At 43.2% G+C, this 16359-nt stretch overlaps 1 protein-coding gene across 2 annotated transcripts in view; it reads right to left on the minus strand.

Moving 5' to 3' along the window:
• Positions 1-16359, minus strand: part of Eif2ak3 (eukaryotic translation initiation factor 2 alpha kinase 3) — a 64924-nt gene that overhangs the window by 17576 nt on the left and 30989 nt on the right. Inside the window, exons 3-10 of one of the 2 annotated variants that reach the window (XM_003468887.4) lie at positions 11456-11650; positions 10336-10469; positions 8312-8546; positions 7765-7927; positions 6654-6788; positions 5822-5944; positions 4419-4639; positions 1820-1932 (exon numbers count right to left, since the gene is read on the minus strand). In XM_003468887.4, the coding sequence (XP_003468935.2) occupies positions 1820-1932; positions 4419-4639; positions 5822-5944; positions 6654-6788; positions 7765-7927; positions 8312-8546; positions 10336-10469; positions 11456-11650 (1319 nt within the window). Of the gene's footprint in view, positions 1-1819; positions 1933-4418; positions 4640-5821; positions 5945-6653; positions 6789-7764; positions 7928-8311; positions 8547-10335; positions 10470-11455; positions 11651-16359 lie in introns of those variants that run through there. The other variant, XM_063229698.1, reaches the window with a different exon arrangement.

Below are 16359 nucleotides of genomic sequence, written 5' to 3' on the forward strand. Positions count from 1 at the left end.
CACTTAGCCTCCTTCTCTATATTCTGCAGTTATTTGTATGCAGCATGCCAGACCTACCAGCACTGTATGTAGGGACTCTTGGCACTTTCATTTCCCTTCACATGCCTAGAACTAGGGAACCACCTCCCAGATCAAAGGGCTGAAGAATGTGTGTCAATCAAGAGATGCATGAATGCATGCTGTGGAAATTATTCCGACCACACGGGAGAGCTGCGTTAGAGGCTCTCTGGCACCCTCCAGAAGGGCAAGTTTACTGTTCTGTGACTGCACACTTACACTGATATAGTAGTTGCCTCAGCTGGTCACAGTACAGAATTAAAACGGAGAAACAATAGGCCCCAACCCTCCATGGGCCAATTACCTTCACAGAGAATGAAGAGTAATAATCTGTATTCCTAAAAATAGCTAGCCACTGCACTTCAGCACAGATCCATCCCCCCCCCAGTGCAGGAGGTCACACATTTTCTGTCTCACTCCTGGGGGGAGAATGCACCGTCTTCCTGTATCACACCTTCCAGAAAGGGTAACGGCCGATAGTCACTACAGATGCACAGCACCGTCCGCTCCCCGTGGCAGCTGCAGAATGACAAAGCTGGGATCTGGACTCATGACCGAGCCCCGAGTTCAGGCTGTTAACAGTGCCTAGGGTGTGGCAGTCACACGTAAACAGTAGGTCGTGTGTTTATAGAAATGTTAAAAACAACCACTGCACTTCTCATACTAAATGAAATTAAAGCTGAGTTACAGTTAGTTCAGTTTTAGAGTACAGTATTCCAATTCTCTTGATCTTGGCCTTGGAAACCCACCTTTATTCCCTATGCCACTCTCTCCTCATCCTGTCTCCAGCTGTCTAACTCTTAAGACTAAAGATTCAATTCAAATGCGATCTCATTAACGATGCCCCCTTGAGCCCTCACAGCCAGGTTTACTGCTTCCTTCCCAGCCGTTCTTGCTGATGGCTGTTTTTCTGGGTACCAGGCCTCCCCATGGACTGGAAGCCTCCCCAGGCCAGGCCCTGTCTTTCTGTCTGTCTTGGAGCCTCAGAGCGTCTGCACACAGCTGTTCAGAGTCAGAACTGAAGAACAAGGACTGGCTCAGTGCTGGTGAGCTGACGGGAGACCTCGGTCCCCTGCTCCTGCCACGTCCACGTCAACGAGGTGCAAGAGTGGCCCTCACCATGTGCTTGTCACCCACTAAGTTCTGCTTTGTTGTGAAATTCACCTGTTCCCTGCCATCCTGGAGCAGCTGGCTGAGCACCTCAACTAACGCCCACATCTACCAATCACTTTCGTCTCTTCTATCAGAAAACCAGGACTTTGGACTTGAAGCAGCAAAGGCCTAGACCTTTTTGTTGCCCCTGTATCACGACAGCAATGAGAAGTATGCTATTAAAACAAAACAACAGCTACGATCCATGAGGATGAAAAATAACCATGGCACCACTTCCTCTACCACACAGCATCGAGGTGGTATTTTATACTTAGGTTCTCCAACTTGAGTATCTATCACTCTAAATAAATACAATAATTATTATTTGATATTATAAAAGAGAGCTCCAGTACATGGTAGAACCTAATTAAGTTAAACAAATAAGAACTTAGTCTGATGGTTGAAATTCTAAACTCTTCTAGCATCTCATTTTTATTCCTCTTAAGGTACATACCATTATTAACAAATTTAAGTTACTTGAGGTTTCAGGCTGTTTTATTTATGTGGATGTTCACATGTTAAAAAACAAACTGAGTTTTCAGGTCATTTGCTCAATGCAAATGACTGCTAGAACAGAAATGGAAGCCATAATATTTCATAAGACTCTTACCGCGATACATAGCCGGAGCTCTTTACGTCAGCCGCGCCACTGTCGCTGGCTTCACCACTTACAGAATCATATTTACTTTCAGTTTGACACTGAGTTTCAGATTCCTTCCTTTGCTGATAAAACAGAAAACAAAATTATTACCTGTATAAAGCTGAGTTAAAGTTAGTTAACTATCTCTGACTATAACATAACATTGAAAAATAATAGTAAGAAAAAAAAAGCATTATAGAACCACACATAAAACATTCTTTTTTTGGGGGGGGGGGTGCCGGGGATCGAACTCACGACCTCGTGTTTGTAGGCACTTATGCTGCTGAGCTAAATCCCCAGCCCAAAACATTCCATTTTATTATGTGTAATAAACAGTTTATCATCCCACTGCTACTCCTTTAATCTTGAGAGAGACTCTTGTCTCTGTTGCAGGGTGTGGGTATGCTGTGTGTGCACACTAAGCATAATGTGTAAACAGCTAGAAGGAAAAGGTCCATACATGTAAGTATGAATTCAGAATTCTAGGCAACACTCGGGTAGTTTTTCCCCAAGAAATTCTGCAGATGTTCTAAGAACGCTCCTGATAATCGGAGATTGGGTTGGCAGCATCCCTTCACCAATATCCTCAGAAGCTTTTCCAGAGGGTGTTAACCGTTATTCTGGCCCAAGACAACACTATGGTCCATGTATTCAGTCACTGATTCTTTCAACAAACCTTCTGTAGCGGTGACCCATGTGCCAGGCACTGTGTAAGAACCAGGGAGACAGAGGTACCCACAGCCTGGCCTCTGTCCTTAGGAGTGTGCAGTGGAGAGGCAGAGGGAACTGGCACCCTATCAGCCATGTTAGTAAGGGAGGGCAGGGTGTTCTGATGCAGAGGAAGAGGTTAAGGGAGATTTCCCAAGGACAGATGAGCAGTCTCAAACTTAAAGACATGCAGGAGTTAATCATTTGCGAAGGGAGAAGAGCTGGGAATCAGAGTTCAGAGGCAAGGTCAGAGGAATGGGCACCATCAGGTTCCTTCGAGGAGGAGCATGTGATCTAAAGTGGGCTGGGTCTGGTGGTGCACACCTATAAACTCAGCATTCAGGGGGCTGAGACAGGAAGACTGCCATGAGTTCAAGGCCAGCCAGGACTACACAGTGAGATCCTGTCTGAAAACATCAAAAAGGGGAGAGCAACAGAGACAGAGAGAGAGAGAGAGACAGAGAAAGAGAGAGAGAGAGACAGAGACAGAGACAGAGACAGAGAGAGAGAGAGAGAGAGAGAGAGAGAGGAGAGAAAAGATCTATCCAAGGGATTGGCAGCAAGAGAGGAGGAACGGACAGGGATGTGAGGAGGGTAAGTCATGAGATGGAGCACAACTCACTCAGAGCCACGCATGCTTAAAGCAGCATGGACTCCATCCTACCAACAAACAAACGGAGCTTGTTACTAGAGGTTTTCCAGCAGGGAAGTACAGCTGTAGTTTGGAGGCACGGGCATGGAGACCAGCTGGAAGCAATTTTGGTAACTCGAGAGAGATGCGATGCATTTGTACTGGGCAATAGAAACTGGAAAAGGGAAGGGGAATCTGACAGCCTGGGTGACGGAGATTCCGGATCTGGTGACTGAGTTTGGCAGCGCCCTTAGGGACGAAGAAACACCCAGAGGCACGTGCTTGGGGCGGGATGGGGATAGGAGCAGTGCACAGGGCTCTTGTGGGGCTCGGCTCCCTGAAGGGTATACAGGGAGCTGGTCTGACTACACAGCTGGTCCAGGGAGCACACAGGAAACCTGGGGTGGGGGGGACAGAGGGGAGACGGGGAGTGTGGTGGTGGGGGGGATGGACGGGGACACACACTGTCACGAAGTCTGGGATGACAGGAAGAGTGAGCTCTGTGATCTCCTGCTGTGACCTGGGGAGCAGAAGATGAGGAGGATGAGATCCTGAAGGGTCCATGCAACACCCAAGGAGAGCAGTGAGCCAGGGAAGACAGGCAGAAAAGGCCCAAGAGAGGGGCTCGACAGTGTCAGACACACAGAGGCTCCGTTAGCCAAGAGCTGGAGCATTTGTCACTCAGGCGGAAGCAGCTCCTGTGGACTGGCGGGGAGGGACACATGCCAGTTGGCAGTGGCTGAGGAGTGACCAAGAGGTGAGGAGATGGCAGTGGAGTCCAGTCATCCTCACAGAACGACACTTCAGTCATCAACAACCCAATATATGAGAGTGGTCCTGTACGATTATAATGGAGCAAAAAGTACCAACAACCTGGTATTTTCACTGCGTTTTTCTGTATTTAGATGCACAAACACCGTTGGGTTGCAGCTGTCCATGATGACATGTTGGATAGGTTGGCAGGGATAGAAGCAAAGGTTGTCCCACGTGGCCGAGGCGTGCAATGGCCCAGGCCATCTCAGTTTATGGGGCACCTTCCACGACCTCTGCACAACCCTGAAACTGCTTAATGCCACACGGCTCCCAGTACAGCCCCACCCTTGGGCAATGTGTTCACAGCAATGATTTCACAGTAAAACTTAGATTCTCCCTTTACCCCACCGTCACCATGTAACAACTTCTCTCCCTCCAAGGTTTGGAAAAAACATTCGCTTTTTCAAAATGTCTTACTCTGTGAGGCTGAGGACGGAACAGTCTGCGCACGATAAAAGTTGTTGCTACGATACAGAACAGAATGGTTCCGACTATTTCCTTCCACCAGTGCAGGAGGAGAACAGGGTCCTTTTTGCGGATATTCTTGTTGTAACTTGGGTTGTCAAAGAATCTGACGGTGATCTGTGTGCTCCGTTTGCTCCTCTCCCTCTTGTAGTAGGGTAGATAATAACCATTATCTTCAAAGACAAAGAGGAAAAGCCTTGCGTTTTAAGATAAACCAGAGGAGGCCTGTCTTTAACTGTTAAAATTATCTATTTTCTAGGACATATAACAATGATTTCTTATTTCTCTTCTTTAATGCATTTCAAGTATCTTCCTTGCCTTTTCCTTATGGATATTTTTCTTTCTAACATAAGCATCTTAAATTTTCTTTATGCAATGTACTCAAAAAAAGGAGAAAAAATTAAGAGCCATCTGGTTCATTCCTTCAATAACTAATTCAATCTTAAATATGGAATGAGAACTCAATATTTATATGTATACATATATATTTATACATATATACACATATATATACGTACACACACACACACATATATATATACATATATACATATACATACACACATACATATATGTATGTATATATATAACCATGAGTCAGTCTTTGTGTTTTTTTGGAGAAAGTCTCGCTATGCAGTTTAGGGTGGGCTTGAACTCACTCTGTAGCCAGGCTGGTCTCGAACTTGAGGCCAGCCTGAACTGCACAGTGAGACCCTGTCTCAAAGAGACAAAAAAGTTAAAAAAAAATGATAACCTAATTTTTCATCATTTTCATGTAGCTTTACGTACAACAGTGATTTCTGTCATTACACAGGCTATTATGATCTACACAAGTAGGCTAATTGTGAGTGAGAGCTTACAGAAAGAATTAATGATTCAATCCTGACACCGTGTGCAGGGCACGGTGATAACAGCCTTCACATGCTTCCCTCAGACCCGGTAAGAACCCAGTGAATAGACACGGGAAGACCACCCTTGCTTCAGAGAAAGGAACCGAAACAGAGAAGTTAGAGGGCTCAACTCAGGATGTGGTAAAACTGGGATCTGAACTCTGGCAGTATGATTTTGGAGCGCCTGTGGCTAGCCGCCCCTCAGGATATTTCCTCCTGAAATGGTTTTCTATGTTCCAATCAATTTCCTTTTATTTAAATTCTGTGAATTAAAGTCAAGCAGCTGAGTAAGACAGAACTCTGTGTTTTCTTTGTTTTTTGAGGCAGGGTCTCACTGTGTAGCCTGGGCTCGCCATGAACTCACAGTCCTCTTGCCGCAGCCTCCCTGGTGCTGGGACTGCAGGAATAAACCACAGGCCTGGCCCGGGACTTGGCAATATTCGACTCAGGAGGGATCACGCTTACCATACGGGTACTGCAGGATGGACAGCGCGCCGTTACTGTACTCTTCATGAGAAAACTTATCGTTACTAAGACATTTGTCAAACTCATCAGACCCTACCAAGACTGGAGTTCTGGAAGGAGAATCTAAAAGAAAACGATAAATATTAACTGTTAAGCCATAATGAAAGCACACGTGTTCATGCACTGAACAAACTGATGTCTGGTCACAGGTCAATGCAGACACGTAAATCAAACAAATGGCCCAAGATTCCTGCACTTGCAAAGTTCACAGTCTGAAACAGAATCGGAGTCATTTATAGAAGTAATTAAAATATAATGTGGCCTGTACAGTTAAAAAAAAAAGCTACATAAAGGTATTTAAAGCAGTTCATACGTGTCAAAGTATATGATGTAATGATGTGGTAACAAATTTTTTCCCCCTAAATATTCTTCTTTTTTTTTGTACCGAGGATCAAACTCATGACCTCATGTTTGCCAGGCAGGTGCTTATGCCGTTGAACTAAACCCCAGCCCCTTTCCTAGATAGTCTTAAATAAATATATAAAGAGCTGAATGTTCTTTTGCTATGGTCAGTAAATGGTTAAGAGTTTTTCTAAGCTGCATAGATAGCTTATTAACATTTATTTCTATGAAGCGACTGCTTTTTCTAAGAATGAAAGCTCTAAATGGCAAATTAAAATTTGTTATTAACATCTAAAATGTCTTCCCAATTTACTGGTAAAATATAAAGCATATAATAATGATCATCTCTGCAGCATTAAAAACTAGGGTAAAGAGAGATTGAGGTTTCTAAACATTTCAATAGTATTTATAAAGTTCATAATTCACTTACGAATCAAGGGCTTCCATTTGATGGTTGGCAAAGGAATAATTGCATTTTCACTGGACTCCAAGGCCTTGGGGCTTGTGGGAAACTTCTCTGAAATTCTGACTGATGACTGCAGGTATAGTTGGCCTCTATACATTCCTGAATCAACCAGAACAGTTTCGATCATGCAGTGATATTTTTAAAAGGTTTTGACTTAATAAAATTAGACAAATTCTCATTACATCTTTGAGTGTCACATGCTCTATTCAAAGAAGAAAGATGCCTGGTCACTCAAACATGACTGGTTAATCGGGGAAAAAAAAAGAGGAAAAGTACAAGCTGGCCTTGAACTCATGGCAATCCTCCTGCTCAGCCTTCCAAATGCTGGGACTATCATCCTGCCCGGCCAGGAAAACCGTTTCAATAGAAAAATTCAAAAATTTAAGTCATTGTACTTCATAAAATAAACAGCATGTCGAAGTAACTTCCTCTTTAAGTTTTATCTGAACACTTACAACCCCAAGCCATGGTTAAGAATGCAGTCAAATACTATCAACAGAGCATGCGTGAAACTTTCTCCAAGTCTTGCTTTTCATTGGGTAGCACATGATAAAGCTTATATAATTTTAAAAGTACTTAATGATGCCAAATGCATAATTCGGAATTTTAAACATTTTACTATATTAAGTTTTTCAGTTACCCAGAAGTACAGCAAAATTTCATTTTTGAGATCTATTGTACAGAACTAAAAAAAAAAAAAAAAAAAAAAAAAAAAAACCTCAATCTTTAAGAGGGTAGCAAACTAATACAGATATAAACACAAATACAATTAAGAAACAGTTGTAGACTGAGGCCATATAGGTAATTTTTAGGTCAGACCATACAATGAGAACATTTCTTACCCTTTCTAGTAAGGCCTCTGATGAAAAAAGTATATTGTAGTAATTAAGAATTTCAGAATTGGACAGACAAATGGAATAATAGCAGGACTAGAAACCTTAAGGGCAAACCACATGAGAGAAGGCCTTCAGGAATCATAAATACAACAGGCACCGCTGAAGTAGGAAGGAATAATGCGAAAATAAACTCTCAGTGCAGTGTGCCTGCTGGTCATCGGCAGGAGAAGGCTGCTCACCCAGGTACACGCTGTTCTCCGTGGCTCCTCGGGCTGCTTCTACAATGTCTTCTTCATCTTCCAAAACCTCCTCGTTAGATGCGTAACTGGTATCATCAAAAAGGCTGATGGGGATGACTTTTCCATCCCTAAGCAACCAGGCAGATGCAATTGGAGTACAAAACTAAACAGAGACCATAAACGGATTTTAGAAAGAGTGTTTAATGTAGTTTCGACTCATAAAGGAGGAAGGAAAATTAAAAAATAAAACTTAAACACCACAAATCTCTTCAGGCAGAGAGTAAGTTAAGAATCTATGCTGGGTGTTGTAGCACATGTCCGTAGCCCCACCACTCTGGGGGCTGTGGCAGGAGGAACCCCACAAGTTCAAGGCCAGCCTGGGCTAAAAAGCAAGTTCAAGGCCAACCTGAACTGCATAGCAAGACCTCACCTCCCCCAGCACACACACACAAGAAGTCAGACCCAGCAAGTATTTCCCTCCACCATAAATGTGGACACCCTGGGAGAGAAGGAAGCCTGTTTTTAAGTCCTCGGTGGTTTCAGGTACCTGGTACTCCCACTCCAGGTGTCCTCCCTTCTTACTGAACGCCATAACCTTCCAATCAGCGACCGAGACCTTTATAACCGTGTCCAGCATGGTAGCTTCCTGTTCTTCCACGTCTGAAATAACTTTAGACTCTTCTTTGTTTGCGCTGGGCTTAAAGGTGCTTTCAATAAATCTGGATCTAGTTTCCAAGTCTGGAATATACCGAAGTTCAAAGTGGCCAACACTGAAATTCCACCTTAAAGTTACAAAGGCTTGTTTTAGAAATTTACAGGTAAACAAGGGGGCCAAACAGCACAGAATTCTTCTACATTATAGAAGCAAATACTAGAATTTTATGAAGGGAAAAGTGTCAACCTAACTTTCTGGAAAGGCATGCTCTGCTGCTTTCCGCCACTAGGGGGCACACGAGACCGGCCCTGAGCCCTCAGAATCAAGGGTTCTGAGAGCTGTGGACAAAGCAAAGAGGGGTCCGACTTTTGCTCAAAAACTAACAAATGTTGACACTGACAGCAAGAATGATTTTCTTAAGACACAATAAAGTCGCCTGAAAATACGCTGGCACAGAATCTGTGCTATCTATTTTGGGCACATTTCACTCCAGATGAAGGCATCCGCTTTAGAGTCTTAAGAAAGCACAGGCCCTGCGATCAGCGCCCCTGCTCCAGGGGTACAGCGCTGCAGCCCCAGGGTCAGGTGTCTACTGACAGCTGTGGTTGAGAACTTCCTCTTCCCTAATGCTCAGTGCCCCTACCCATCAAGTAGCAGTAATGCTTCCTCTGTAACTAAGGATCAAAAAACCCTTCACTACTGGCAGAGTACTGTCACGTAACTACAAAACAGAGAATACTGACATCTATTGAAAAAATACACATTTAAGAAGCAAGGATCATTCTTGAACCCCTACACCCAGAGTTACTGTGGTAACTCTGAACTGTTAATTTGTACTTCTGTTCTATGGTGGTCAAATCCTATCAGGATGAAGAAAGTCAGGCTGCTGGCACATGCAAAGCCCTACACAGATAAACTGGATTTGGTGCATGCTTGTAATCCCAGCATTTGAAAGGCTGAGGCAGGAGGATCACTGTGAGTCTGAGACCAGCCTGGGTTACTAAGTGAGCCCAAGGGCAGCCTGAACTACATAGCAAGACCCTGTGTCAAAAAGAGGGGAAAAAAGCCCTACGCAGGGGCCAGTGAAAGGAGAAAGGATGCATTATTCACTGGTTTGAAAACAGTTTTCAAAATGATGACTGAATTATAGTGCATCAGACTGACCCAATCTGAAAGTCTAGTTCACTTTCAAAAGATACAGATGGGGCCGAAAATTATTCTTATTTCACATGCAATGTAAAACTTAAATGTTAAGTTTCTGTTTGTTTTTTTTGGGGGGGGGGTACCAGAGATCAAACTCATGACCTTGTACTTGGCAGGCGAGCACTTATGCTACTGAGCTAAATCCCCAGCCCCAAATGTTAAGTTTTTAAAATCCTGGCACGTGGTAAAGAATCAGCGTATCTCATTTTTTCATCACATATTTAAATATAGAAATTACATAACGGGTTCATTATTTGAAGAAGGAAGCAGGGATTAGGTTACATATGTGACTTGAATGCTTTAAGGAAAGTTAAATAATTATTCTCAATCTGGGATAATGAAGTGAACCATAAAAACTCCTACAACCTAGGACTACGGAGTTTATCAGGCCCAAGCCTAAGGAAAGCACATTAATTTTAAGAGCTTCCTGCAGTCAAAGAGCTTCTCATCAGGGTTGCTATGAAAAACGACATTAGCCTCAGCCTGAACCAAAGTGCAGGCACCCTGGTTACCATCTCTGGAAGCACAGCATTTACTTCAGCATTTAATAACCCTGGAGCCACGTTTAATTTAGGGTCTGCATTTCTCTTAAAAGAACAGCGTCCTTTCAGGGGAACAGAATAGCGCACGAAATCTGCCCAGAGGAAAGTCTGGAGACTTTTGGTCCTGGGTGCCTCTAGATGACAGGGACAGTGACGTCCCTGGATACGTACTTCTCGCTGCCACTCCGGGGCCCGACTGCTCGCACGGTTTTCTGCGTGCGCTGCAGAAGCAGGATGTCCTCTCCCTCTTCCAGGTCATCGCTGTCCCACCGGCGACAGCCCAAGGCAGAGCAGATGTACCTCACCTGCACAGAGAGGTGACAATCAGGGCAGGACATGGTGACGGGAGCCCAGGGATGCCACCCTGTCAACAATCTTTAACGGTGAAAAAGAAGCTAAACACATACATAAGAAGTACCAAAGTAGTGAGTACCGGCTAAATCACCACTCATACAGTGAATTGTACAGAGCCATGAAAGTCCTCAAATATTTACTAGGAAATGATTTTAAGGGTTTGGCAATTTTAGTCTTATTTTGGGGTTTTCCATGGAACATATCAGAAGAAATGGAGAACCATGTATAAAATCCTTACAACATTATCATTAAAATTCTAGCTGAGTTAAAAACATCAGCTTCAGCATTCCAGATAACAGAAGTATTTGTTTTTTGTATTTATTCATTTATTTATTTACTTATTTACTTATTGTCTTTTTGAGACAGGGTCTCGCTATGCAATTCAGGCAGGCCTTGAGCTCACTTTATAACCTAGGCTGGTCTCAAACTCGCAACCATCCTCCTGCCTAAGCCTCCTGAGTGCGGGGATTACAGGCAGGAGCCACCACACCAGGCTGTTTTTTAAAAATTTGAACATTTTCTAATAGTTTTCATACTTAAAAGCTTCTTTGAAGCTGGATATGGGAACACTCACCCGTAATCCCAGCACTTGGGAGGCTGAGGCAGGAAGATTGCTGAGAGTTTAAGGCCAGCCTGAGCTCCACAGTAAGTTCAAGGCCAGCCTCAACTACACAGCAAGACCCTGTCTTAAAAAGAAAAAAGTACTTCACAGAGCAGACTTTATTAATTCTCTTCCTCTTGCTCTTTGTGGCTCACTGTCTGTTCTTATCTTACATAGATTTTAGTTTCCTCTTTTTTCCCTCACAGTTCTGTTATAAAAACAAATGCTACCCTCAGGAGAAAAATTATAATAAGACTCAACGACTTAACATACGGCTTAAGAAATCTTCTATCGCAAATTATTCAAATTTCCCTGCGATAAATACATTTTACACACCTTTCCACTGTATGCACTGAGTCCATACGTAGTGAGAGATTTTCCTCCAACCAAAACAACGTCATCTCCAAATTTATAAGAAGATTCAAGAAGGGACTCGACTGTGAAAGGAACGGTTTCCATGCTCTCCCGGTCCCGGTCCCACTGGAAGAGGTCTCCATCCAGGGAAGGGATGATCATCTTATTCCCAAACACCTAAGACAGAAGCAGCTTTTACACGGTGTTACTGCAGAGGAATCAGAGCCAAGAGCTGAGGCTTGAGGCCAAACTACTCCAGCCTCCTTCTGAGCGCCACGGGCAGCAGCACAGTCCAGCGACCAAAGGTAATTTACAACTTCCCAATGGCCTGGGCCCCACACATAACAGACACTCGTTTGGTTTTCCTTAAATGCTGCAATAAGATCTCATAATGATAGTGAGTTACCAAAAGAGAATTTGGAATCTAGGGAGGTCAAGAAAAGGTTCCTACAGGAGGTCTTCGAGCCATTAATATGTTTACATGCAATATGATTTTCTAGTAAACGGGCTATACATGTAGTACTTGGGGGACCTGTTTTAGACACGTCAATGACTGTCACAGACTTTGATCCCAGCAACATAGGTTTGGAGATGTTGACTCACATAGTAACCCACTTTGTTTTTTTCTTTTGTCTCTTTGAGACAGGGTCTCACTATGCAGTTCAGGTGAGCCTTGAGCTCACTTTGTAGCCCAGGCTGGTCTTGAACTCACAAAGATCCTCCTGCCTCAGCCTCCCGAGTGCTGGAATTACAGGCGTGCGCCACGATGCCTGGCTCATCCCCACTTCTATATGTTCTCAAATCTGCTCTGGGCCAGGCGCCTGGTACTAGGCTGAGTGGCCAAATGGGCTCTTAGTTGCCCTCCCTTCTCTAAACAGTGCTTCTGGAAGGTCCCCCATGTGCCTGGTACTGTTTAGTCGGGGTGCTGGGAGAAAAGAGCTGGCAGAACAGATGAACAACTACTCTTCTCATGACGCTTAAACTCTAATGTCAGGAGACAAGATAGCAAATGAGATAGAGTATGGTAGGTGACAAGTGTGTTAGAGAAAAACCAAAGCAAGACAGAGGGACAGGAACAGGCACGGGCAGGGTGGGGAGGGGGGAGCTGTCAAGAAAGAGCTCAGGGTGGATCCTCTGGTAAAGACCTCAGCAGCAGAGTTAATCTGCTGACCGGGGAGGAAGCCTTGCAAAGGCTTCTGTGGGAAGGTGACAGGGAAGTGGGCAGGAGGCAGGAAGTGGGCAGGGGGCAGGAGATCAGCAGACGGTGTGGAGGTGATGCGGTGGGGAGGGCTGCGCTGTACCTGAAGCAGCAGGCTTCGTCCCAGGCCATGGGAGTCAAAGCAAGGCTTTGATGCCTAAATTTCTGGTCAAGAACGTCTTGTTTCCTGAGTTCCAGTGCATGTCTTTGTGGTACTGACCTTTGCCATTTAAAATAAAAATGTTTGATCCATTTTACTCAGTGACACAAACACTGTTTGGATCACCCAGGCTCAAAACGTTGGGAAAATGGAATATTGAAAGGGATAAAGGTAAAAAATAGTAAAAACGACCTCCAAACAAATGATGACCTTTACTTTTTCAAAATCAAATTTCCTTACATACTTGTGTTGTTAAGCAGCAGAATGCTTTCTTTAAAGCCCTAAAAATCCCTAGACAGAGACTCACAGTTCTAACTCAGTCCTCGATTCACATGCTCTACATGTGTCCCAAGCCCTGGCGTTCCACAACACAGGCTGAAGATCACTGTTCTAAGTCATTTCTTTCTTTCATATTCTTCTTCACACCACACTATCTCTGGCCTAAGTTACTAGAACAGCCTCTGATAGTTCTTAAGTGGAAACTTCCTCAAGCTAAACTCTAAGTATCTTCTAGATTAATCACACACAGAGTTAAGCTAGTTACGATAACTATTCAAAAATCTTCAATGGCTCTCTTCTTACTAAAGACCCCAAATCCTAAGACTCAAAACCCTTTAAAGGACATTCAAAGGTCTCTAAATAGGACCTCAAAGCACCTTCTGTTCCTTGTCCCCACATGGGCAGACATGAGGCAAGGTACTTAAACACACCACTTAGGTAACAGCTACGCCACTGTGTACATCATTTTCTTCTCCTGGGACACTGTGGCTTCACCTAGGCTTTTGCTTTGAAATCTAAGAAAAGTCTGACAGTTTAAATTTTCTAACAGTATCTTATTCAGTAATACTCTTGTTTTAGGTAACTAAGCTGAGACAATCTCACGTTCTCGAACACCTGCCCACTGTACACCTAAGGAGTTATTTCTCAGATCCAGTCATGTTTATACTTCTGTATGCAGTGGCTGCTAAGGTAACACATTCAAACCTAAGGCCTAGATTTTAATTCCTCACCAAAAGGAAGCACAGCATCTCAGAGAAATAATTTCAGGGTAGAGGTAGTTACAAGATGAGCATTTTATTATTAAAAGAAGGAGAAAGAGAAGGAAGAGGAGGAAGAGGAAAGAAGAAAGAAAAAAGGATGTGTATTTAACTTACTGCTAAAGAAAGAGGAAAGAAGAAGAAGGAGAAGCAGAAGCAGCAGCAGCACAAGCTCAAAAAGGATGGGGCAGCCACAGTCAGATCTGAGATGAAATTTTGGAGAATAGGATCTTGGCATGGTCCTAAATATCTCCCGGTGCACAGCTTATTAGATAGAAGAAATTAAAAACAGGACAGCAATCCTGTAGTGGAGAACTCAGACAATACCTGGACAGATCAACATTCACACTATCAATCAATCAATGAGCAGTGGGTGTGATGCCCCATAGAGGTCACAATGCCACGTTGGTGGTCTTTCAGCCAAGACTGTACCACACCCGAATCTATCCCAAAGAAATGTCCAATGAGCACAAGATGGTGGATTTTGTTTTGTTTTGTTTTTTAAATAAAAGGGCAGAGAGACCGTATGCTTCAAATGTCAGTGTTAAAAAAAGGCTGGCGTGTTAAATACATGCAACCTGCTGGATCAGACGCCGCTGGGTGCTGGCTGTGAAGACCAAAGTTGGGCAACTGCAAAGCTCAAAAGTAGGACGCATCGTGTGCTCTAAACTGAGGGAGCTGGTAACCGCTCCACGGCTCTCTGAGAGACGCCTCTCTTAGGACACACGGGCAGGTGCTCAGGAGGAAAGGTCAGGACGTGTACTTAACTTACTGTTAAATGTCTCACAGAATCAAGTGGGTAGGAGGCTGGGGCGGGGGGATGAGCAAGGCAGCACAGGACTGCATTACATGAGGAAGCAAACGGCCAGGCGGAGGTAGGTCGAGCAGGTACACAAGAGCCTTCTGTTTTTTGGGTATCAGTTTAATCTGTGCAACTTCTTAGAGATCGAATTTATTTTCAAGTTCGAGGTTACAAAGAAAAGAAAGTTACTCAAGCTTTCGAAAGCTCTATAGTTGAATGTAGAACATAATTCTGGGCACTTAAGCTCTCTCTCTCTCTTTCTCTCTCAGTACTGGAGATTGAACCCAGGACCTTCACACTGAGCTACATCCCCAGTCATTTATTTTTTATTTTGAGAATGTTTGACTAAGCCGCCCAGGCTGGGCTCAAATTTGTAATCCTCCTGCCTCAGCCTGCCCTGTTACTGGGATTACAGGTATGTACCCCCCCCCCGAAATTTCTTATTTTTTAAGGAAAAACTTTTGATCTTTTATAAATTCTCAAACAGACACTGGTAGGCATTGCACATAGTATTACCTAGAGTTGTAGCACTGTTATGTTATTCCTAGCTTTCTTGTATTTTTGATTATAGATAACAGGCTTATTTAAAAAATTAAAACTTATCTCTTGTAGAATGTGCAAACTGAAGTTGACATTAAAACAAATTTGGGTCATAGTATACATATTCAACAACAGTAATACATAGTATTTAGTTAACAGGATCTCTCATTTTGAGTTCCTGTATTAGTTTTTAAACAATTGAGTTTTATAGATCTCTACCTTCTGTATTTACGACAGTAGCTTTAAATCATGCTAAAGCTTAAAAAAATAGGTATTTCACTTATCTGGCCATCTCAACAGTAATACTAAGTTAAATATAAAGGAAAGCAAGTGTGTCTCACTAACAGAAAGTTAGTGGCTCGGTAGCAAACAGCACTTATTTTGACTTGTCTCTCCTTCCAGTAGAAGCCACTCGTCTCCTCAAGCAGCTGTAATTCCTTAAGGAACGTTAAATAACTCCTGTGTGTGAAAAGCAACTGCTGAACTAATGTGGACTAAGATTCATTTTTGCTTTGAGAATGATCTATGCACTTCCAAAAGTAATAAACACACAAAAAGCCTTAAATTAAAAAAATATAGTTTGGGCTGGGCATGGTGGTACACGCTTATAAGCTCAGTGCTAATGGAAGATTAGGTAGGAGGATCTGATCAGAGACAGAAAAGCTCAATTTCTGTCTGGGCAGCTTCGTGCGACCCTGCCTCAAATAAAAGTAAAAATAATACAGGGGTGAGAGGCAGTTGGCTCAGTAGCTCAACCCCTGGATTCAATCCCCAGTACCATGGGACAAAAAAAAAAACACAACAATTTAAACAAGTAAGAAGGTTTGATATGATTGACCATACTGAGAAAATTGTGTTAATAGTGCAAAATATAAAGCAACAAAGAAGAACTGTGATTCAATTATTGAATCATCACGTCATATTTCTGGACTACAATTTTCAAAGTTCACTTTTCAACAGCTGCTCTTCACTAATTGGCTGCTTATGAGTCATGCTGCTGACCTTTGCACCGATCTTTGAAAAATCTTTCAGGCTGCATATGTGAAAGCAGATGGTGTTTTTCCTTGAAAGCTTGAGAAGCAATATATATGCATGCAGTTCAGGTAGAGATGACATCACCCCTCACAATAACATTACCTCACCCTTAAG

This window comes from Cavia porcellus, unplaced genomic scaffold (assembly GCF_034190915.1).
Source record: "Cavia porcellus strain 051 isolate PalLab524CR breed Dunkin Hartley unplaced genomic scaffold, mCavPor4.1 scaffold_18, whole genome shotgun sequence".
In the NCBI taxonomy this organism is placed as follows: Eukaryota; Metazoa; Chordata; class Mammalia; order Rodentia; family Caviidae; genus Cavia; species Cavia porcellus.